Source organism: Neolamprologus multifasciatus, chromosome 15, assembly GCF_963576455.1.
Source record: "Neolamprologus multifasciatus chromosome 15, fNeoMul1.2, whole genome shotgun sequence".
Lineage (NCBI taxonomy): Eukaryota > Metazoa > Chordata > Actinopteri > Cichliformes > Cichlidae > Neolamprologus > Neolamprologus multifasciatus.
In genome coordinates, this window is record NC_140453.1 from 24,594,743 (window position 1) to 24,618,047 (window position 23,305).

General features: G+C 45.0%; 2 protein-coding genes and 1 long non-coding RNA gene across 3 annotated transcripts; all 3 read left to right on the plus strand.

Moving 5' to 3' along the window:
* The first annotated feature begins 2,954 nt into the window (after window positions 1-2,954).
* Window positions 2,955-5,770, plus strand: LOC146502153 (uncharacterized). Its single transcript, XM_085133621.1, has 2 exons — window positions 2,955-3,256; window positions 3,301-5,770. Exon 2 carries the CDS (start codon window positions 3,317-3,319, stop codon window positions 5,768-5,770), a length of 2,454 nt encoding a protein of 817 aa, XP_084989747.1. The 5' UTR covers window positions 2,955-3,256; window positions 3,301-3,316.
* LOC146502154 (uncharacterized) lies at window positions 5,686-10,673 on the plus strand. Its single transcript, XM_085133335.1, has 4 exons — window positions 5,686-9,094; window positions 9,602-9,736; window positions 10,189-10,325; window positions 10,640-10,673. The coding sequence occupies exons 1-4, from the start codon at window positions 5,795-5,797 to the stop codon at window positions 10,671-10,673; spliced, it is 3,606 nt and encodes a 1,201-aa protein (XP_084989461.1). The 5' UTR covers window positions 5,686-5,794.
* Window positions 10,674-18,315: 7,642 nt separating this feature from the next.
* On the plus strand, window positions 18,316-22,897 carry LOC146502155 (uncharacterized). Its single transcript, XR_014869483.1, has 2 exons — window positions 18,316-21,385; window positions 21,811-22,897. It is a non-coding gene; the product is annotated as an uncharacterized LOC146502155 (long non-coding RNA).
* Window positions 22,898-23,305: the final 408 nt, after the last annotated feature.

Genomic DNA, 23,305 nt, shown 5'->3' on the forward strand with positions numbered 1-23,305 from the left:
TTGCAGTTTTGATATTTTGAAGTCTTGACAGGTCTCTATGTCTGGCTCCATTGATTTACCCATCAGTCAAAGTCAGGATCTCGCCCACCGCCTCCAGACTTCCCCTCAAAGCACAGAGTTGTTCCCCGACTCCGGTTTTCTTGTTTGTTAAGAAAGTGGCACTTGAGAACCTGCTGACAGCGGCCAGCAGCTGCCTGAGAACGAGCGCCAACAAATGTTTTGATTATGGAGATGCTTCGACCCCGTCCTCCATCATGCTATTATCGCTTTACCCCCGTCACATCCACCGTACTGACTCCAACTACCATTAATATATCCCAGACTTCCCCATGTTCCACTCCTGGAGTTAATCTGCATTATTATTGTTTGATCCCATCAGTGTACATTAATACTGAATACAGGGTTACCCAAAGCGCCAACCTCCATCCTCCTCCACCTGTCTGCCAGGCTTCACCTCAGCTAATTGGAGACTCTGAGCTGGACCTCTGGACTGTGTTTGTTGAGTCTGTGTCTTTTGGAGCATTTTTAATGCAGGTTTCTAACTAATAATGTGACTGTTTTCTGTCATAGACAATCTCAGGGGTTCCTGTAGTAGGAATGTTCATGTTTAGTCTATGGCAGGGGTCAGCAACCTTTAACACCCAACGAGCCATTTGGACCCGGTTTCCACGCAAACGAAAACACTGGGAGACGCAAATACTTTTTGATATCTAAAATGAAGATAACACTGTATATATTGTTTTTTACCTTTATGCTTTGTGTGAACAACTAAGGTGTGTTGCTTATGAAATCCATGAAGTGCTACAGATAAAATAACATTTTATTTATGTAATGTCACGTAGAGGAATGTTATTTTTCTGTCACTATGTTATTATTCACATGCACAATCATTATTTCATCATTACTCCATTAGTCTATCACCTATCATTATCATTATTCAGTTATCATCCTTATTATCATGTATCATTTACCACATTCTAAATGCAATGCTTCATCATACATAGCACCAGTACAGTGGTGGGTGTAAGAAGTCAATTGAGGACACTCAACTTTTGGTGGCCTGGTCCAACAATCTTACACAACAGAACACTCGTCTTACACAGTTGTTCTGTTTCATGCCCATATATAGAAAACATCTGGTTTCGAGTCCGGGAAGGGTTGTTGTTGTTCTGATAAGATCATGTCCAGGAATTGTTCTGACGTCATAAAGACTATAAAGCTTTCTGTTTTGGGGATGAGCAAAGAGGCTGGCTCCCACACTGTATAATACGTGTGTGTTTAATAAATCACTTTTTGGACACTCCCTGGGACTCTGTCTGCGCTTACTTTTCCTTCCAAATCAAAAGAACCTTTACATTTTGGTGCCGAAAACCCGGTTTGGGGGGAAAGAAGACGCGCTGCGAGGGAGCGGAGCTCCTCGGGGGTGCCAAAGACGGGGGGAGACCAGGAGGGGGCCCACTACTGAGTGACAAAAACCCGGGACATAAAAGGTCAGTACCACCTGTTGAATAATTTTTATCCAAAGGTACTAAATGTGAAGTTAAAACTAAATTGAATGTTCACTCAGGGGGGCCTTCTGCTGGGTTCTGTCCGTAGTGATTTTATTTAATTAGGATAATTAGTGGTAAAAGTTTGATAAAATTTTCTCAAAAGTTATTGCTGTTTATTTTAGGGGGTTCTCTGTGTTTTTTGGTGAGGTTTTTTGTGGTGTTAAAGCTAAGAGGTTTGGTTTAAGTGCCTTAAGAGAGAGTGTGGAGTTAGATGCCAAGCACTCTGTAAGGTTAGGGGAATCAGGACCCATTGGGTGGTAGAAACGCGGTTTCGGGCGTCAGGTAAATAAAAACTGAGGGGCTGAGAGTCCCCAGGGACGCTTTTAAACAGTGTATAAATTAACCTAGACCGGGGTGAGACCCCGTAGAGCACAGGGTTCAGCGTGTAGCGGCGACAGGTGATCGCAGACGTGCGTTCATCACTGACGGTGTTCAGGTAGCTCGGGTGGCCTCCCGCGGGACTTCGGACACCCGTTAAAGGCCAGGTAATCAAGGATTACCTTTTACTGTGCTGTTTGGCTGAAGGGTGAGACCCGGCCGTGACTATTAACGTGGGTGACAGTGAGCTTTAAGTAAAGCTGAACGCGTGAGGTTGATTCCTTGACGCAGGACGTGGAGCGACCTGTTAACTTGCGGGGAGCGGTTTTAAATTAATTAGGGCTTAGGAATCTGACCGTGGCCGGTGAGGGCGTTCCCGACGCGGGGTTATTGATCATCAAGGCTGGTTCTGTGGACCAAGGTGAAGCCTGGGCTTAGAGCTTTCAAATTAGTCAAAAACTTAGGAATACTGGCATCTATACGGGCCCGTGTATGTAAATAGTGTGTAAATACCGGTGGAGAAGCGCTCATATTGTTTAAAAGCTTGCATGTATAGGCTTGCTGTTGTGTGTGGTGGAAAAAAAGAGAAAAGCGTCTCTGCCTCTTTGTCTCAAGCAGCTGCAAAGGAGGGGGCTTGGTGAACCCTGCAGTGTGTGTGTGTGTGTGAGGAGAAAGAGACAAAAGGGGGGGGCAGCGCATGTGCCCATTGAGAAATAAAGGAAAAAGTGTTTTTATGTATTTGTTTAACTGTGCAACTCGGTCTTGTTTTGTTTGTTTAATTCTTCCAATTTCTTCTTTAGTTTTATTTCTCTATCTAGGTGACGTTGTTTGTGGGGTGAAGAAAGGTAATTTCAGTCTTGCCAAGTGTTTCATATTACGAGCTGTAGGAAGCTGAATAGAGTTGTTTTCTCCTGTTTCTTGTGGTGTGATTGACTACATAAAAGCAATAAACGGTGTGATTGCTGGATGATTTTCGGTCTTGTTCCAGGAGTGTACAGGTGTGTGGTTTGTCTTTGTTGATGTTTTATATGTTGTGAGCTGGTTGATTGGAGGGATTTCTCCCGTCTGGGGGAGGAGTGCCTGTGTCGTGATTAGTTGAATTATTTTATGTTAAAACTTTGTTGAAGGTGTGTGAGTGTGAATCTTTGTTGGTTTCTTGTGGTTAAATTGAAGTAGTGGATTTTAGAGGTTTTGGTGTCTTGTGAAGGAGGGTGCTGTAACTTTGAGTGAAAGAAGAGACTGTGTGTGTGTGTGAGTGTGTGCGTGTAGGTGCGGCCCAGAGAAAAGGGGCAGTAAGCCGGTTGGGTGCGTTTGAGCCTGAGAAGGGAAATACGCCGAGCCTACTTCCAAAGGAGGGGCTTAGCAGTGGCCATTTTGGTGAGGGCAAGGTTTGGAGGTGGAGCTAAGTAGCGGCCATTTTGGTGAAGGTAAGTGAGCTCAACAACAAAATGGCTGAAAACAAAATGACTGAAATCGGGAAGGCGACCCCTAGTGGGGAGAAGAACTATAAGCCACTCAAGGACCAGATAGCCCAACTCAAGAAGGCCCTCAAGATCACCTATGAAGGAGCTTCCAAGGAGGTTGCTCGGCAATGTAAAGACATGGAGAAGGAGGTGAAGAAATTATGTGAGGATCAACAGATAACGATGGAGGACAAAATACCTTTGCATTCGGTTTTCCAGCTAGGAGCTGAGAAATGTGAAAAGAGAATCAAAGTTCTCGAGGAGGAACTTGAGGGGGGTTTTAAGGGGAGAAAAGTCAAGGCAGAAAAGAAACTGATGATGGAGAAACAGAGCAACTACTGCAAGTATGTGATTGTCTGCCGAGGTGTCTCCCCCTGGATGAAAGACGAGGTCAATGACCCTACGCCAGGGTTGGCAGAGGAAGCCCAGGCTGAGGGGAGGTTATATCCCAGCCTGAAGGGACTCCCCGGTGCACCGCCTCCTCCCTACATCTGTCCAGTGCTGACCCTGGAGGGTGGCACTCTTTGGGGACCGGAAGGGAAAACAGGAACCGTTAGAGGCGGAGTTGTGGATTTTCAGGAGGATCATGCACCATCGACGCCTCTACGCGACACCAAGGGGGTCAATACAGGAGTGTCGCAACCCCTGTCGCCGGCACCTACACCAAAAGGGACTCAGTTCGAGTCAGCTGCTGGAGCATCAGGTGGGGGCATAAACATATCAGGTGTGACTTTCCTCCCTCCCTCTCTCCCCAGCCCAGACGGAGCTGAAGAAGCTCAACCTGTGGCTTCCACAAGCGCAGATCAGGCGATACCGAAGCAGCCTAGGCAGGGAAATACATCCCAGGAGGACTGGACTTCAGATGAAGATGTGTCTGTGTCGCCACGGCAGAGGCCATTGAAGGCGAGCCAAACAGCCTGTCAGGAGCCAGGGGTTGGCGACCTAGAAGAAGGCCAGTGGCAGGGACAAGTAGTAGGGAAAATATCTACTAACCGAGAAGCTGTGGTAAGGTTAGAAGAGACCTTGAGAGACTTGGAGGCGGAAGGCGTGCCAGCACCACACCTAATAGCACAAACGATTGAAGCATTGAAAAAGGACCTCGCAGCGTCAATTGGTAAGACTCAGAAATCCCGAGAAGTGGCGAACCTGAGAATTGAAGGGTTTGGCCCAAACGTTCAGGGTGCCTCAGGGAGGAGAATCCTTCGGTCTGAAAAGGCCTTGCAGGGCCTGAAAAACAGAAGACAGTCGATCTTTGAGAAGAACCGGAAGCAGAGTGTCGGATTGCAAACTGAGGAGGAGTCGCTCTCAATGCCTCTAATGCAGGGTTTAAGGGGCGAGCCAGTATACCAGCCTTATAACATCAGAGATTTGGAGGCTCTGATGAAGCAACTGCCCCCTATTACAGAGGGAGGAGCTGCGTGGCTGAGGAAACTGGGGAGTCTTACTGAAGGAGAAGAACTTGCCCTGGGAGATTTTCGTGCCATGGGAGGAAGGGCCTTCAGGGGTGGAGGCCTGGCAGATGTGGAAGGGATAGCAGAAACCACATGTCAACCAAATGATGTCCCCTATGCAAGGGTGCGAAATGCTCTCTCTGACGCAGTGCGTGAGAAGTACCCGACCCCTAATTCAGGCACCATGCCTAGAATATTGTGGAGCCCAGAACAAGCTCCTAGAGAGTTTATAGAGCATGCAAAGGAACAGTGGATTGCGCAGACAGGAGAACATCCAGGACAGGAAGGAGAACATCGGGCGTGGTTCCGATGCGCGGTGTTAGCTGGTTTGCCAGAACGAGTGAGAGCAGACTTACAGAAGAATCCAGATTTTGCGGTGGCAAATTCAGTAAAATGGGAAAGGCATGTAATACATCGGCTAGAGCTCGAAAGAGACGAGGTGACCAAAAAGAAGCACGATCTGGAGGAGGCGCAAGGGCAGTTGGTCAAATTAAATTTGGCTGAGGCAAGAGAAAAGTTGAATGAGAAGAAAAAAGAAAGTAAAGAAGGTGCTAAGAAAATGCTGGTGGCAAAGCCTCAGGGTGAGCCGGGGCCTGATTGGCCAGATTTGGACCCAGTCGTGTATCCTGATGACCGGTGGCCCGCCAATGGACCAAGGCAAGGAAGACCCGCGGGGAATTGGGGGGCTAATAGGTCGTTGAGGGGGCGTGGTGGATCTCAAAGAGGAGGTGGACTAAGGGGTCGTGGTCTGGGGGGACCTATGCTGGACCCTGATCTGTGTAGAAGGTGTGGAGGACGAGGACACTGGGCTCGTAACTGTCCTACGCCATGGCTACCAGAAATAAGTTATCAACCACCACCCCAGGTACAGAGAGCGCCGCGAGGCAGGACATTCCAGACAAGGGGACTTCAAGCTCCCAACCCTGGCATGGCGCCAGTGGCTCAGTATCCCCTGGCCAACTGGGGCAGGGAGGAGGAGCTGTACTGACGGGACCCACAGAGACCCGGCAGCATGGGGATGGCAGACCCTCTGTTGCCGATGACCGTGGAAGGGACTGAATTGACCTTCCTGGTGGACACTGGAGCGACTTACTCAACGCTGAGACAAAAACCAAGCAGTGCCACACTTTCCAATCACATGGTCAGTGTCGTGGGTTTCTCTGGGGTTCCAATGACTCTGCCGACAACCAATCCAGCCCTGACGGTGCTGGGAAAACAGACATTGAAGCACAGCTATGTGGTGTCTCCCCATGTGCCTGTGAACTTGATGGGCAGGGATTTGCTCATTAAACTGGGGGCCACTATCATGTGTTCAGCTGATGGATTAACAGTGACACTTCCAGGAGGAAAAGAGTTCTTTTGCCTGGGGACTTTTTCAAAGAACCAGTATTTGCTGCAAGACTGTGAACAATCTACAGCGGATATATACTGGGGTCGGTTGGTGGATGAAGGCATTTTGAGACTGTATCAGCTGTGGAAACCTTGGATTATGGCCTCAGCTGTCTATTCTCCTCCGCGAGACCCATACCACGTCACCCTCTATTATGATAAGAACGAGGACGAAATTTATAGAGACCAGTTCCAGACTGAACTTGAGAGTCAGACTTGGAACATACGTTCTCAGAACATCTATGTTGGTCCTGAAGGCGTCGCTGCAGGAGTAAATTTAACCGAAGAACAACGGCCTTGGTTCAAAATGGGGCCTGATTCAGTGCCTCACATCACATTGGCGGTCCATGAGGGTCATCAGGCCAGGGAGCTGGGAACAATGGTCAGGAGAGCTCTCGACGAACCTTGTTGGCAGCCCACTCAGATTCCAGATGTCTGGTATTCGCCAAAATACAAAATTTATCGCATCACTGGTCTGTCAGATGACGCAGTGGTATTGGAGCATAAGCAAATCTCAAGAATCTATGGCAGTGAAAGAGTAGATCATGCTGACGCAGTAGCCGCACTTGCGACTCTTCCTGATACTTTGTGGTCAGCTGGGTCTACGGATGTGGGCCTGGCAACTTGCTCGCCGGTCTCGTTCCAGCTAAAGTCCGAGGTACCAATTTGGAAACCGCAGTACAGACAGAAAAGAGAAGCAGAGGAGGGAATTGCAGAGACAATAGAAGGCCTATTGAAAGTAGGAGTCCTTGAGCCTTCACAATCTTACTGGAACACACCCATTTTGCCAGTAGAGAAGCATGGGACAGGAGAGTACAGGATGGCACATGACTTAAGAGCCATAAATGCCATCCTACGTACTGATACTGTGCCTGTTCCAAACCCGTACACAGCTTTGACGGCATTAACACCAGAACAAAAGTGGTTTACGTGTATTGACCTAGCCAACGCATTTTTCTGTCTCCCCTTGCATGAGTCTCTTAGGGACATTTTTTCATTCACATACAGGGGGCAACAGTATAGATACACACGGTTGCCACAAGGGTTCGCCCTCTCCCCGGGCATTTTCAACCAAGTGCTGAAAGAAGTTCTTTCACAGTGTCAACTCCCAGAGGGGTGTACACTGGTTCAGTACGTGGATGACTTGCTCATCGCGGCTCCGTCTGCTTCGGCGTGTACGGAGGCCTCGCTTACCGTACTGGAGAGACTCGCTGAGTGCGGGTTCAAAGTGAGTAAAGACAAGTTGCAGTTGGTCCGACCAGAGGTGACATTTCTTGGCCGTGTGATCGCGCACCAGTCAGTGGGTTTATTAAACACCCACCGAGATCAGATTCTGACACATCCAAAACCACGCACAGTCAAGGAGTTGCTCTCCTTCTTAGGTTTAACGGGATACAGCCGTCAGTACATACCAAACTATGCAGGCAAAACAGCCCCTTTGAGGGATTTGGTAAAAACGGTAGGTGTCCGTAACCTTAAGGCTGAACTGCCATGGACATCGGCCACGGAGTCGGCATTTATTGCATTGAAACAAGATCTCTCGAGATCTGCTGATCTTGCCATTCCTAATTATGACGAACCCTTCTATCTAGATGTTTCAGAAACAGATGGGATAGTGAATGGGGTTTTGTTTCAGAAAAAGGGGGGAAGGAGAGATGTAGTCATGTACGTCAGCATCCGCCTGAATCATTTGGAGACAAGACACCCGGTATGCACGCAGCATGCTCTTGGGGTGTCAAAGATTATACAAAAAACAGCACACATAGTGAGGGATCATCCATTGAAGGTGTTGACCACCCACAGTGTGGTGGCATATGTTAACTCACAAGCCTTCACCATGACACCATTGACACAACAGAGAGTGAGTAAAGTCTTAGACGCTCCTAATCTGACATTCACACATGAAGGAATCAATATGGCAGATTTGATGGGTTCGGGTGATCCGCACGACTGTGCTAAGAGAGCTGAAGTGGACGAAAAAATAAGAGAAGACTTGAAAGCAGAACCTCTGACGGGAGCTGAAGATTGGTTCACGGATGGATGTTGCTACAGAGATGACGAAGGATTGAAAGCAGGCTACGCTGTAGTTTGCAGAAAGGGGACTGAATTTGAGGTAAAGGAGGCTGGGAGACTTGGAGGGCAGCAATCGGCCCAGAGAGCAGAAGTAATTGCTCTCAGCAGAGCCCTGAGACTCGCGAAAGGAAGGCGAGTCAACATTTACACGGATTCAGCTTATGCCTTTGGAGCAGTGCATGTGGAGCTAGCCCAATGGCGGAGAGCAGGATTCAGGACAGCAGACAATGCACCAATCTGCCACAAGAAGGAGATGGAGGAACTCGAGCAGGCGTTGGGAGACCCAGAGGAGGTGAGTATCATAAAGTGTAAAGGTCACTCCTCGGGGACTGGCATGGTGGCCAGAGGAAATCAGGAAGCCGATCGAGCTGCGAAAGAGGCAGCGGGCTATAAAGCACTACGGCAGATCGTGCAAATAAGCGTGGAGGAAGAAGTAGGAGTCAACATGTTGGAGGAGGCCAGGAAGGCCCAAGAGGAGGCGGCCCCGGAAGAGAAGGGGGTCTGGAAGAATCGAGGAGCATGGGAAGAAGGAGGTCTCTGGCGAGGACCTGACGGACGACCGGTGTTGACCGCTAACTTAGCGGAACAGAAGATTGCAGAAGCACATGGGCTTGGCCATGTGGGTGTGGCCCAGATGGAGAGACATCTGTGCCATTGGTGGCATCCCTTTTTGAGGGATATGATTAAGGAAAAAGCTAGGACGTGCCTGATCTGTGGGAGGCACAATCCAAAGCCAGTGATTAAACCAGAGGCAGGTAGGTTCCCCATTCCAGAAAGACCAGGGGAAGAGATTGTCATTGATTTTACTGACATGATTGATGTGGGACCAGGAGGAGTCCGGTATTTGCTGGTGAGTGTGGATGCTCTGACGGGGTGGCCCGAAGCGTGGCCAACAAAGAGGGAGGATGCAAAAAGTGTGATTAAGTGTTTAATCAACCATTACATCCCCCGGCATGGGTTTCCTAAACGGATTCGTTCAGACAATGGAACTCATTTTAAAAATAAAGATTTGGCAGAAGTAGAACAGAAGCTGGGGTTGCAGCACCGATTTGGGACGGTGTATCATCCTCAGTCCCAGGGGAAGGTGGAAAGAATGAATCTAAACCTGAAAAATAAAATTGCTAAAATTTCTGCTCAGACGGGGCTAAATTGGGTTGCAGCCCTGCCAATTGCATTGATGATAATAAGATGTTGTGTTAATCAATCCACAGGTTTCACGCCATATGAGCTGTTGACAGGACGACAGTTTCCAGGTCCTTGGACAACAGTCCCGGCGGAAGAAAGTATAAAAAGTAATAGAAAACATGCTGAATGTTGGAAAGAATTAAAAGCTCTTGTGTCTAGTTTCACACAACAGGTTGGAGTAGGAGTGAATGCGGTGGATCGTGCCGTCCCTGACGCCAAAGCAGTGTGGCTGAAGGTCATTAAGCGCAAGTGGAGAGATCCGAGGTGGACGGGGCCATTCGAGGTGACTGCTCGTACCACCAGTGCGGTTCGGTTGAAGGGAAAGGGTGAGACCTGGTTCCATTGGTCTCAATGCGCAGTGGCGGACGAGAGCTTACTTGAGATAAGCTCCACCCAAAGTAACACGGGGGGGAACATAGAGGCAGAATAATCCTCTCCCCCTGTGCAGCGGTTCTCCCCAGCAGTCTACCTGGGGAGACGAAGAAAGAAGAGGAGCGTCACGCGCCGAGCATCAATTCATTCCAGGCTCATGATAGGCTAGGGCTCTAGTCTAAAGTAATTCATAGTTTAAAGGAGTCGTAATAGTTTTGTACGTTACTCACATATTTTTATACTCATAATTTTATACTCTTATTACGAAGTTTAAAGTAAAAGTAAAAGAGCCTGGGGACAGTGATCATGAAACTGTGGGAAAATTGGAAATTAATGGGAATGTTGGGGTTGATAAGTGTTGTAACGTGTTTGTTTGTTCATTGGCAGACAGATGAATTGCCCAGACGCAGAGGTCTATCCGCTCCAAAGTCCAAACCGATCGAGCCGTCGAGAAAATTCAAGCGCGAGGTTGGCTCAGGTGGGAACGATGGGTGTCTCAAAGCCAGTGGGGGAGTCGAGTTTGGGTATGTTAATGGGTCCACGACAGCATTCACATTCGATTTGTGTGAGGTAATTAGATGCCCAGGAGACGGTAGCAGCTGGAGATCATATGATGTGTGGATTTGTTATCACCCTATGGTATGCTACCCTAAGTCTGTGTGGGGCCCATCACAGGAAGGAGACATTTACAGTTATATAACGGATCAGTGGTGTTCTTGGCAGGATGTGGTTGCTTGGACAGGAGTAGGATGGCAGCCAACAGTTCCACAGGCCCTTGAAGGGATAGCCATTCAGAAAGATTATTCTGTTACACATAACCCTGTCACTCTCTCCCTAGGACCCTGGAGCAGACTTCCGGAGGCAAACTATGACGGAGGGGCGTTCTATTTAGTAATAGGGGTAGATAAACCAGGGACAGATCCAACAGGGATAATTCGGGTGAATTTATTCAATCCAAGATCTAAACCGGTAGGGAATGACACTGTAATGAATCTCACAGAGCAAATGGATCCCTTAGAGACAGTTCCTTACCAGGACTCAGAAGAGAAATGGTTTGTTGCCACAGATTACACTAGATTAAAACCTCAAGAGTTAATAGAGCGTGCCACAGGTTTTGGTGATAGGAATCTTTGGTTAGATTGGGTGGCTCAAAATGCTAAAGAGCAGGCAGTGGTTGATTGTGTTGCTTGTGCTACAGCTAGGCCTCGTCTGTTCACTGAACCCGCCCCTCTGTATCCAGAGGATGAGTGGGGTTATGATTGTATGCTGAGATTAACTAGAGAGGCAGTGAACACAGGTAACTGCACCACTTTGTCAGGTTTATATCCGCCAATTGATAAACGTACACAACCAGGTTCATTCACACCTAAAAAGGATAATTATACATGTTTTGAGTTCTCTACAGACAGTGTGAGATATACGTTAGGAAGAATTGATCCAAGCTGGTGTCAGAGGACAATTCCCGGTAGGACTACCAATAATGTAAGTGACCCAAATACTATTATAGGCACCTGGGCAAGGGGTGGGCTATATTATTATTGTGGGCAGTACATCCTTTTGGTGCAGGTTCCACTGGGGAGTGTGGGAACATGTGCTTTGGTGCGCCTAGGAGCACCTTTGATGCTGATAGGAAATAGGATAGAGACAGTTCCACAGCTAGACACTGGTGTGTTGACAGCCAGACGTAGGAGAAGTGTTAGAGGTGTGCATAAATATGACCCAAGATGGGACTCACCAACCTGGATTGACTCAATAGGAGTTCCCAGGGGAGTTCCAGATGAGTATAAGTTAGTTAATCAGATAGCGGCCGGTTTTGAAAGTGTGTTTCTATGGATAACTCCAAATAAAAATGTTGATCGCATTAACTATGTTCATTATAATGTGTTGAGACTCTCTAATCTCACTAGGGACGCGGTAGAAGGCCTTGCGGAACAATTGGGACCGACGTCGTTAATGGGAATCCAAAATCGCATGGCCCTTGACATGTTGTTGGCTGAGAAGGGTGGTGTGTGTGCCATGTTTGGGGACATGTGCTGTACTTTTATACCCAACAATACGGCCCCAGACGGTACGGTTACTAGAGCGCTTGAGAGTCTGAAAATGTTATCTAAAACTATGCATGACCAATCAGGTGTGAACACTGGACTGGGAGACTGGTTCACGTCTGTCTTTGGGCAATGGAAGAGTGTTGTTATGTCTGCCATGTTTTCTTTTGTTGTTTTTCTTGCTATATTAATGATCGGATGTTGTCTCATCCCTCTGGTCCGGCGAGTTTTGGTAAAGATGCTGGAGAGAGCCCTGAGCTCTGGCTCGAAGGGTTCAGCGGCACCTGAGTCTATGATGCCCTTGAAGGAGATTGTAAGCTGGAAGGAGGAGTGAGACAAATCCTGGTGTAAGTTGGTCTCGCAAGCGAGCCCAAGAGGAGGAGTTGTCACGTAGAGGAATGTTATTTTTCTGTCACTATGTTATTATTCACATGCACAATCATTATTTCATCATTACTCCATTAGTCTATCACCTATCATTATCATTATTCAGTTATCATCCTTATTATCATGTATCATTTACCACATTCTAAATGCAATGCTTCATCATACATAGCACCAGTACAGTGGTGGGTGTAAGAAGTCAATTGAGGACACTCAACTTTTGGTGGCCTGGTCCAACAATCTTACACAACAGAACACTCGTCTTACACAGTTGTTCTGTTTCATGCCCATATATAGAAAACATCTGGTTTCGAGTCCGGGAAGGGTTGTTGTTGTTCTGATAAGATCATGTCCAGGAATTGTTCTGACGTCATAAAGACTATAAAGCTTTCTGTTTTGGGGATGAGCAAAGAGGCTGGCTCCCACACTGTATAATACGTGTGTGTTTAATAAATCACTTTTTGGACACTCCCTGGGACTCTGTCTGCGCTTACTTTTCCTTCCAAATCAAAAGAACCTTTACAGTAATTAAAACATTTTGAATGTAAAGAAATATAACAAAAGGAAAGACGCCCAGCTGAACTAAAATGATCCATGTAGCAAACAAAAACTGTTGTGAGCCACCACCCTTATATCGCCTTTGGGCTTTTGGAGCTTTGACCTGACTTTTAAAAAATTATTGGGAAAAAAAAACACTATGCTGCTAAAAAAGGAAAAATAGATATTTGCAAAATTCTGCCTAAATATGTATTTTACTTGGTTAACGTGTGTGGCGTGGTCTGCAGCGCTGCTGCAGGGGAGGCAGACGCACCCGCAACCACGCCTCGCCGCCTTAACGTCTGTGCTCTCTATGCTGTTGTGTTGGTGTGTGTCGGGGTGTGAGCTGCAAAGCTACAGCCAGCTGTATGCGTACAGCAACCGTGTGTGAAAAGTGGTCAATAAAGAGATGCTGAAAAGCATGTTCATGCAAACATTGTGAGGTCTGCCGTGATATGTTTACAATGGGACTTCTACTCCTGAACATCTGCGCACAGCATCTGTAAATCGGGGCTATACGAAGTCACTTTCATCTTTACGCAGGACTGTAAGCTGTCATCTATGAGGCGTGAGCGGTGTTTGTTTTTAACATAGTTCACGGTGGAGAACAGCTGCTGACATGATGTGGATCCGAAGATCCATAATTGGCCTACCTGGGGTTGAAAGTTTCGATAAATGCACGGCGTTTCAGTGGATATACCGGCTTCCACGAATGTGACGCTTATTTTGAGCGATGAAAAAATAATAGAATATAATTTTATTTTTATATTTCAATATCACAATAATCTTTCAATTTAGAACTACAAGTTAAAAAAGAACTAACATAAGTAAAATACACTTCAGCTAAATAGTTCTAATTTATTTTTCCAAACCACGCGGAGCCGCACTATAAGGACTAAAGAGCTGCAGGTTGCCGACCCCTGGTCTATGGTCTACCTTACAATATAAAGCACCTTGAAGCGACTGCTGTTCTAATTTGGAGCTGTATAAATAGAATTGAATAGAACTGAATTGAATGTTTTTGGCCTCAGCTTGAAATGCTTCACCAGGGTGGTGCATGCTTATTTAGTTATTGTTTTTACTTAAATATATTTAAAGTTTATGGGGAAAGAGATCAATAAATGTGACTTAAATTAAGAGAGTACATTTACTGACCAATGTACTGGAGATTATGGTTTTTGCCATAAGCAAGCAGCCTTGCACTGAATCACCAAGCATTTCACACTCGTAAAAATAGTGTTTTTCTGAGTTACATCACTTCACTTTTCAAGGTTAAGAACTGAATAACTGATTAGAAGCATTAATAGAAGGCCAGCAGGCACTCTTCCAGTCACACCATTAAAGCTGACAACAAATCACAATCTCATTTTCAGTAAAACGAGCTATCTTTGACTTCTTATGACATGACTGTACAACACTAACAATACCCAATGCACACTGTGAATGCATACATATCACTGTACATATGCACAATTAGCTGTGCTCCGTTACAGTGAACTGTAATGTAATGTTGCTGCTTTGGTATTTTTTTGTGAATTTATGAATTCTTTAATCATAAATTTACGTTTTTTTCTGATAAATTTGACAGTGTTTTATCACAAATTTGCCAATTTTCTTATTTTAAATTTCATGTAAATTTCCAGATTTTCTGTCGTAAAGTTTTCAGGTTTTCTTGTAAAGTTTTTGGGTTTTAAATAAACTTGTCATCTTTTTCTTAATTAATCAATTCATTTGGCCCCATTTTTTCCAACCACCTTCAATTTAAAAAAACAAACCCCAAAGTGACCCTAGTGCAATGTTATACTGTTTTTCTTCATGTTTTTCACACCCTATTCCTATATGACTGTTAACTAGGTCGTAAATTGCTTCCATAAAGGTCTAACAAAAGGGCCTTTAACAGTCTGCACTTTAACCCCACTTATACCCGTCACATTATTCCGACCAGCCTTTGATTTAGCCCTCCGATTGTCAGTGGGTGGGTTAAAGTTTTCCCTCAAACAGGGTAAAATAATTCATAGATGTTGCATTAAAATACTGGGGAGTGTTTCCAGGTTCTCCTGTCCAATCACTGTTTGTGACAGCAGCACGGTTTAGTCCTTTTAATTTTTTCCTTCCCTCTATAAATCCAGCATCTCTGACAAAAACCATGGCAATGTGGGCGTTATTACGGAGCACTGAGGGATTTTCGGAGCAGCAGATTGTGTCACGTCAAGGAATGTTATTATATTTTACTGTCACTGTGTTATTATTCACATGCACGATCATTATTTCATCATTATTTCATCATTATTTCATTAGTCTGCATCACTTATCATCAGGTTATCATCAATATTATCATGTATCATTTATCATTTAGTAAATCTGCCAGAGCACACAGAATAAACACATTCTAGATATAATACTCTATCATGCATAGCACCAGCATAGATGTGGGTCCGGTCATGTCAGATAAGGACACTCAACTTTCGTTGGCCTGGACCTACAATCTTACACAACGGCACACTCGTCTTACACAATTGTTATGTTCCCAAACACCGATGATGGGAAACATCTGGTTTTAAGTCTGGGAAAGAGTTGTTGTTGTGAAGAAGGTGATTTCCAGGAATTGTTCTGACATCATAATGGCTATAAAGCTTGTTGTAGCGAACAGAGAGAAGAAGACCGGCTTCCCGCACTGTATAATAAGTGTGTGTTTAATAAATCACTTTTTGGACACCCCCTAGGACTCTGTCTGCGCTTATTTTTCCTTCCAAATCAAAAAGAACCTTACATTTTGGTGCCGAAACCCGGTTTGGGGGGAAAGAAGACGCGCTGCGGGGAGCGGAGCTCCTCAGGGGGTGCCAAAAGACGGGGGAAGCCAGGAGAGCAACCAACTGAGTGACAAAAACCGCGGCATAAAAGGTCAGTACCACCTGTTGAATAATTTTTATCCAAAGGTACTAAATGGGAAGTTAAAACTAAACTGAATGTTCACTCAGGGGGGGCCTTCTGCTGGGTTCTGTCCGTAGTGATTTTATTTAATTAGGATAATTAGTGGTAAGAGTTTGATAAAATTCTCGCAAAAGTTATTGCTGTTTATTTTAGGGGGGTTTTCTGTGTTTTTTGTGTTGTGTTTTGTGGTGTTAAAGCTAAGAGGCTCGGGTTATGTGCCTTAAGTGAGATTGTGGAGTTAGATGCCAAGCACTCGTTAAGGTTAGGGGAATTCGGACTCTTTGGGTGGTAGAAACGCGGTTTCGGGTGTCAGGTAATTAAAAACTGAGGGGCTGAGAGTCCCCAGGGACGCTTTTAAACATAAACTAAAGTTCCGGAGCGTGGCTCCGAAGAGCACAGTTGTTCAGCGTGTGGCAGCGACCGGTAATCTGTGGACGCACGGTTATCTCTGGCGGCGACCAGTTAGCTCGGGTGGCCTCCCGCGGGACTTCGGACACCCGTTAAAGGCCAGGTAATCAAGGATTACCTTTATACTGTGCTGTTTGGCTGAAGGGTGCGACCCGGCCGTGACTATTAACGTGGGTGACAGTGAGCTTTAAGTAAAGCTGAACGCGCGAGTTTGATACTTTGACGCGGGATGTGGAGCTCCCTCTCAAGCTGCGGGAAGCGGTTTTAAATTAATTAGGGCTTAGAAATCTGACCGCTGTCGGAGACGGCGTTCCCGAAGCGGGTGCATTGACCAGCAAGGTTGGACCTGGGCTTAGAAGCTTTTAAATTAGTCAAAAAGTTAGGTGTGATGCTACAGAGGTTTTGAAGAAGTAATAAGGATAAGAAGAGACAAGAATAAGAATAAGGATGAAAATACGGATAAGGAACTAGTGAATAATTTGTCTTGGCATCTGGCGTCGTTTCTCATGTTGATACAGGCCTGTGTATATAAAATAAAGTGTAAATTGGCTGTGTAAATTGCTTACATTGATTATAACTGCGTGTGCTGTGAAAGTGATTTAATACAGAAGCTGAGTGTATGAGGAGTAAACAAAATAGTGTATGTTTGTGGTGTGTAGAAATCAAACTGTGAAGTCAATTGGGGGGTTGAGTTTGGTTTTATATTTTTTAGAGGAAGAGAAACTGCGGTATCGAGTCTGTGGCGCAGTTTGAAAATTTGTGAGGTGCACAAGAGCGGATGGCACCCGCTCTGTGTGCCGTCTAGGGCGTTGTCCAGAATAAGCAGAGAAAGAAGTGTCTCACAGAGAGTTTGAATGGTACTGCGACAAGCATGAAGTGAGTGTGAGCCAGCCTCGAGGGGCGGGTGCACAGGCGGATCGAACGAGGAGTAAAATGTGTGTGTCTGTGAGAGAGAAAAAGGTGGGGGCCGAGTGACCAGCCTGTGCATGTGTGTGTGAATTCCTGGATGACAAAAAAGGAGAAGTAGATCAGTTGATTTTCGGGGGAATAATAAGAGTCAAGAAATCCTAGTGATCAAATAGGAGCAAGTGAACTGAAAATAATAATAAAGAAAACTAAAATAGTGAATTAGTGTTAAGGTAAAGATAAATAAATTGACAAAATTAACAGTGACTTTAAAGGTGATCAAGTACTCAAGGATGAATGGAGAATTTGATGGCTGACTGTATAAGTGAGTTAACAGGTTAATGTGTGCATGTGAAAAAAAGGAAAGGAAAAGAGAAAGAAAAGGAACTAAAATAAACAAAGAAAATAAAAGTGTGGAAATGTGAGTGAGAAATTGTCTCCAACTGGGGAAGCAGTGATGCTACAGGTCACCTTATTCCCCTGCGGGACACAAAACGAAAACATGATTTGGAGTGTTGTGGACGAAAATAACTGATAACAACATCAAGAAGATTTTTTGTGTTTGCGGTTATGAACAACTAAAAATTCACATTTGGGGTTTAAAGTCAGTAGAGTTCAAAACAAAATAAGTAGAGATGTGTTGTTTTTGGAGTGATGAAAACATCTGCAGTCACAGTGAATAATGAGAGTCTCTCAGTCTGTCGTTTACAGGTGGGGAACGGACCTGAATCAATTCTCCATGGGCAGCAGTCGGAAGAAAATTATAGGTTAAAATCATTAGAAACAAAAATAGGAACACCCAGCCAGAATTTTGGCTGAATTGTTTTGCAGCTTCCCATCCTCATCCTGGACAAGCAAGCTCCAAGGAAGCTAATCTCTCCCTGAAGACACAGAGTGCAGTTCCAGAAGCATGAGCATGAACATCAACAATGGACAGAAGTCCAAGAGACAATACCGGAGTTCTGAGCAGAGAGGTCCAGCAGCGCTGTGGGCAAACGGCATCAGAAAGAGAAGATCCACCATCTAGATTGGATGGATGGAGATGCGTTTCCAGCAAGCTGCAACCTCACTGTGTGTGAAGGACCTTTGAGAAGACTGTCTGAGTTTGACATTTGCCATGTTTGGAGCGAGATGGCAATGAAAGAGACAGTGAGACAAAGAGATGCACGGGACAAAGCTGATGAAAACTGACTGCCATTGGACTGAAAAGTGGGAGAAAAGAACGGAGAGGAAAGGAGCACGTGATGACAGAGGCGGCTGTTGTAGTTTGGGGAATTAAATTGGGTTAAGGAATCTGCGACTGCCTGGGAGTGGAGGATTGACACAGTGTCCAGACCACCACAAAAGGGGGAGGAAGACAAGCACTGAGGTATGCAAGAGTACTGTTAGAAGAATGAAAAGATAACACCACACCTTGACATAATATGCACCAGAGATAACACAGAATCGTACATAAAGTGTAACACATTAAAAGAGGGCATTTGTAGAAGGGGGTTAACAACACACAGTGTGGTTGCCGATGGTAACCTGAAAACATTTGGGGTTTAGCTGTGCTTGATTATGCCAGAGTTTTTCATTTAGATGTTTCTGGAACAAAATTTGGAGTGAACGGAGTTTTGTTTCAGAAAAAAGGGGGAAGGTACATAAAAGGATACATAGAAATAGAAAATGTATTAACCCGACTAACACACACACACGCGATCAGCTCATTAGGATCAAACACAATTTTAAGAAGGTAATACTGTTACCAGCATCCTGTCTGGTTTATTGAGTGGGTTGAGAACTGATACATAGATTGGATTAGTATTATTTTGGGGAAGATGATAGCAGGCGTGAACAGAATCCTGCAGCCAGAGTTTAAATGAGTGAAACTAGCAGATTTTTTGTTTTGTTTTGTTTTTGTTTCTGAAGTATGGGGAAAGCTTTACCATGGCACCAAGTTTTAGATTTGGTATTTTTTCACTTATAAGAGTGACAAGTCCTAAGACTGGGCTTCTGTATCTTTTATTTTTTCATTTTATTTTTATTTTATTTTTGTTTTGAACAGTGCACTGATTTTGTTTGTGAATTTCTTTTCTTTAAGCAGATCTGCACGTTGGGAATTAAAAGCGCTACACGTCCAGAAAGTTGTTGCAAGTGAGTTTCTCCACATTAAAATGGGCTCTGGGGAAGCCACTTATCTGGGACAATTAGAAAATGAGAGTCCCTGCCTAGGAAGGATTCAGCGAGGTAATCCGATCTAAAGTTCTTTTTTGAAATGACGTCATTTTGCTGAGGGTGGAGATCAAATGTGACGATGGTTTCCACTATCAGCAAAGAAAGAATGAATGGATGAATGAATGGAAATAAAAACAAACTGACTGACTGGTAAAAGCTGACAAAAGCTGACAAGACTTGACCACGACTCAAGGTTAACCTCCACCTAGACAGGACGAAAGGGTGGATGAATTTATGTGTGTTTCTTTTACAGGAGCAGAAAGATGACAGCAACATCCGAGGTTGCGTGAGCTTTGGCCTGCCGATTTAACTTTTAAATGCCACTTTCTGTGTTTGCAAATTTACCAGGGGTGTGTTATTCATGGGTTTGTGTTGTGTGTTGCTCACAGAGGTAACTGTGAGAAAGTGTATACATCTGCGCAGCGCTAACATTTGCATTTTCTTCTCTACAGCATTACAGTTCTTCATGTGGTTTGATCATGTGATTTACCACTGGACAGTTGATTGACGTTTGGTTTTCCACTACAGGATTTCTGGGCTGATGTGTGAAGAAACTGTGTTTATAGGTTATGACGCCTGATCACCGGGATGGTCAATGTGTGTTGCTAATGTTTGTTTTGCTTTTGTTAAGAGGGCATGTGGAGGATTTGGTAGAAAACGGACAAGTGACATGAGGAAACAAATAAGAGATGCAGTGTTTATGGAATAGTTCAACATGGAGCTCACTAGCTGGCCACTTTTTGAGCTCCTAGTGATAAATGGGTGGAGTGACATTGCTTAAGGAAAGTCACTGAGTAAATTGTGGAATAAATTGGGATGATTCATGATTGGAGACAAATTATGGTAATAATAGTGAGTTAATGATTGGAGAAAACCTACACATGATACTTGTCTGTTGTGCTGAATACTTTATTGCTCTCATGATCTATAGTTGGTTGTAAATAAGAAGTTTGATTTAACAGATTTGTTTTGCAGGATACAGGCTCCAGGTGGAGCTGGGAGTTAAACAGGCTTAACATGTACCTGTTGACTAATGTTTTTACACAGGGTTACAGGTTGGCAGGAGATTGTTTTAGAGATAAGGTGCAACATTCTTGTACATGTCTCAGTGGGGAGTTGAAACATGGAGGAAGCCATGTGCAAGAGGAGGGTCATTTTAATTTGTAGGTGTCGTGAGGTGCCATGACGAGAAGTGAGCGAGGAAGGGCGCCTACAGGATGGAAGCGGAGGCCAGGATAGAGGCTTGAGGAGGATCAGTGATCATGTTAAGGAACAGCAGACATAGCATAGAGAGCTATGCTACTGAGCGTCCAGGACATTGAGAGGAGACTTCCCACAGCAAAGTTTGAAATAACATGAGAGATTCATCGTTGACATTGAGGAAGACAACTAAGGTGTACGACGTGCTCTGCCTTAAATCTTCAGCAGCGTTGGAACATGAGAACCTGAGGGAGGAAGGGAGCGTGCCAAGCTCCAGAAGTGACGGCTCGTACCACAACAGCGGTCCGGTTGAAGGGGACAGGCGAGACCTGGTTTCATTGGTCTCAATGTGCCATGGCGGATGAGAGCTTGGTGGAGACAAGCTCATCTCCAAATGACACGGGTGGCAAGAAGGAATAGAGGCAGAATAACCCTCTGACCCGTGCAACAACTAACCAGTAGTCTACCTGGGAAGTTGAAGCGAGAAGAGGAGGATCGCAGAGCATCACTTCACTCAAAGAGGAGGTGGCTACAATCTCTACAATTGTAGAGGACTGAGACAAGAGTTAATAGAGCGTGCCACAGGTTTCGGTGATAGGAATCTTTGGTTAGATTGGGTGGCTCAAAATGCTAAAGAGCAGGAAGTGGTTGATTGTGTTGCTTGTGCTACAGCTAGACCTCGTCTGTTCACTGAACACGCTCCTCTGTATCCAGAGGATGAGTGGGGTTATGATTGTATGCTGAGATTAACTAGAGAGGCAGTGAACACAGGTAACTGCACCACTTTGTCAGGTTTATATCCGCCAATTGATAAACGTACACAACCAGGTTCATTTACACCTAAACGGGATAATTATACATGTTTTGAGTTCTCTACAGACAGCGTGAGATATACGTTAGGAAGGATTGATCCAAGCTGGTGTCAGAGGACAATCCCAGGCAGGACTACCAATAATGTAAGTGACCCAAGCACAATTATAGGCACCTGGGCAAGGGGTGGGCTATATTATTATTGTGGGCAGTACACCCTTTTGGTACAGGTTCCCCTGGGGAGTGTGGGAACATGTGCTCTGGTGCGCCTAGGTGCACCTTTGATGCTTATAGGAAATAGAGTAGAGACAGTTCCAAAGCAGGACACTGGTGTGTTGACAGCCAGACGTAGGAGAAGTATAAGGGGTGTGCACAAATATGACCCAAGATGGGACTCGCCAACCTGGATTGACTCAATAGGAGTTCCCAGGGGAGTTCCAGATGAGTATAAGTTAGTTAATCAGATAGCGGCCGGCTTTGAAAGAGTGTTTCTATGGATAACTCCAAATAAAAATGTTGATCGCATTAACTATGTCCATTATAATGTGCTGAGACTCTCTAATCTCACTAGGGACGCGGTAGAAGGCCTTGCGGAACAATTAGGCCCGACGTCGTTAATGGGAATCCAAAATCGAATGGCCCTTGACATGTTGTTGGCTGAGAAGGGTGGTGTGTGTGCCATGTTTGGGGGCATGTGCTGTACCTTCATACCCAACAATACGGCCCCAGACGGTACGGTTACTAGAGCGCTTGAGAGTCTGAAAATGTTATCTAAAACCATGCATGAGCAATCAGGTGTGAACACGGGACCGGGAGACTGGTTTACGTCTGTCTTTGGGCAATGGAAGAGTGTTGTTATGTCTGCCATGTTTTCTTTTGTTGTTTTTCTTGGTATATTAATAATCGGATGTTGTCTCATCCCTCTGGCCCGGCGAGTTTTGGTAAAGATGCTGGAGAGGGCCCTGAGCTCGGGCTCAGCTGGTTCAGCGGCGCCTGAGTAGATGATGCCCTTGAGGGAGATTGTAGGCTGGACGGAGGAGTGAGACAAATCCTGGTGAAGGTTGGTCTCGCAAGCGAGCCCAAGAGGAGGAGTTGTCACGTCAAGGAATGTTATTTTACTGTCACTGTGTTATTATTCACATGCACGATCATTATTTCATCATTATTTCATCATTATTTCATTAGTCTGCATCACTTATCATCAGGTTATCATCAATATTATCATGTATCATTTATCATTTAGTAAATCTGCCAGAGCACACAGAATAAACACATTCTAGATATAATACTCTATCATGCATAGCACCAGCATAGATGTGGGTCCGGTCATGTCAGATAAGGACACTCAACTTTCGTTGGCCTGGACCTACAATCTTACACAACGGCACACTCGTCTTACACAATTGTTATGTTCCCAAACACCGATGATGGGAAACATCTGGTTTTAAGTCTGGGAAAGAGTTGTTGTTGTGAAGAAGGTGATTTCCAGGAATTGTTCTGACGTCATAATGGCTATAAAGCTTGTTGTAGCGAACAGAGAGAAGAAGACCAGCTTCCCGCACTGTATAATAAGTGTGTGTTTAATAAATCACTTTTTGGACACCCCCTAGGACTCTGTCTGCGCTTATTTTTCCTTCCAAATCAAAAAGAACCTTACAGGCTGAAGCCACACATACCACACACTCATGAAATGCAAGTTAATAACTTTTACCGACAGTTTTGGTTGTAACATCGATGCAGACCCAAGCTCATGTCTGCTCTAACCAAAGATAGCGAGTAGCTTTCTGTGGGGCTCTCGTCATCACCTGTTACCTCTTTTAATTTTTGAAAGCAGCCTCAGTTACTCAGAGAAATGTCAAGTATTTTTTATTCTCTTCAGTAATTGAAAATCTGAGTTTGCAGGCAGATTCAGATTGTTTTTAAAATTAAGTGTCTGTGAGCTTCAACAGTTCAACAGTTATTATTCTCTGGGCATAAATATTAAGAACTATTCTGCTTACATTATTCACATGATGAGGTCAGTGAATGTGTGAGTACATTTGAATAAAACTGCAATAAAACAATTT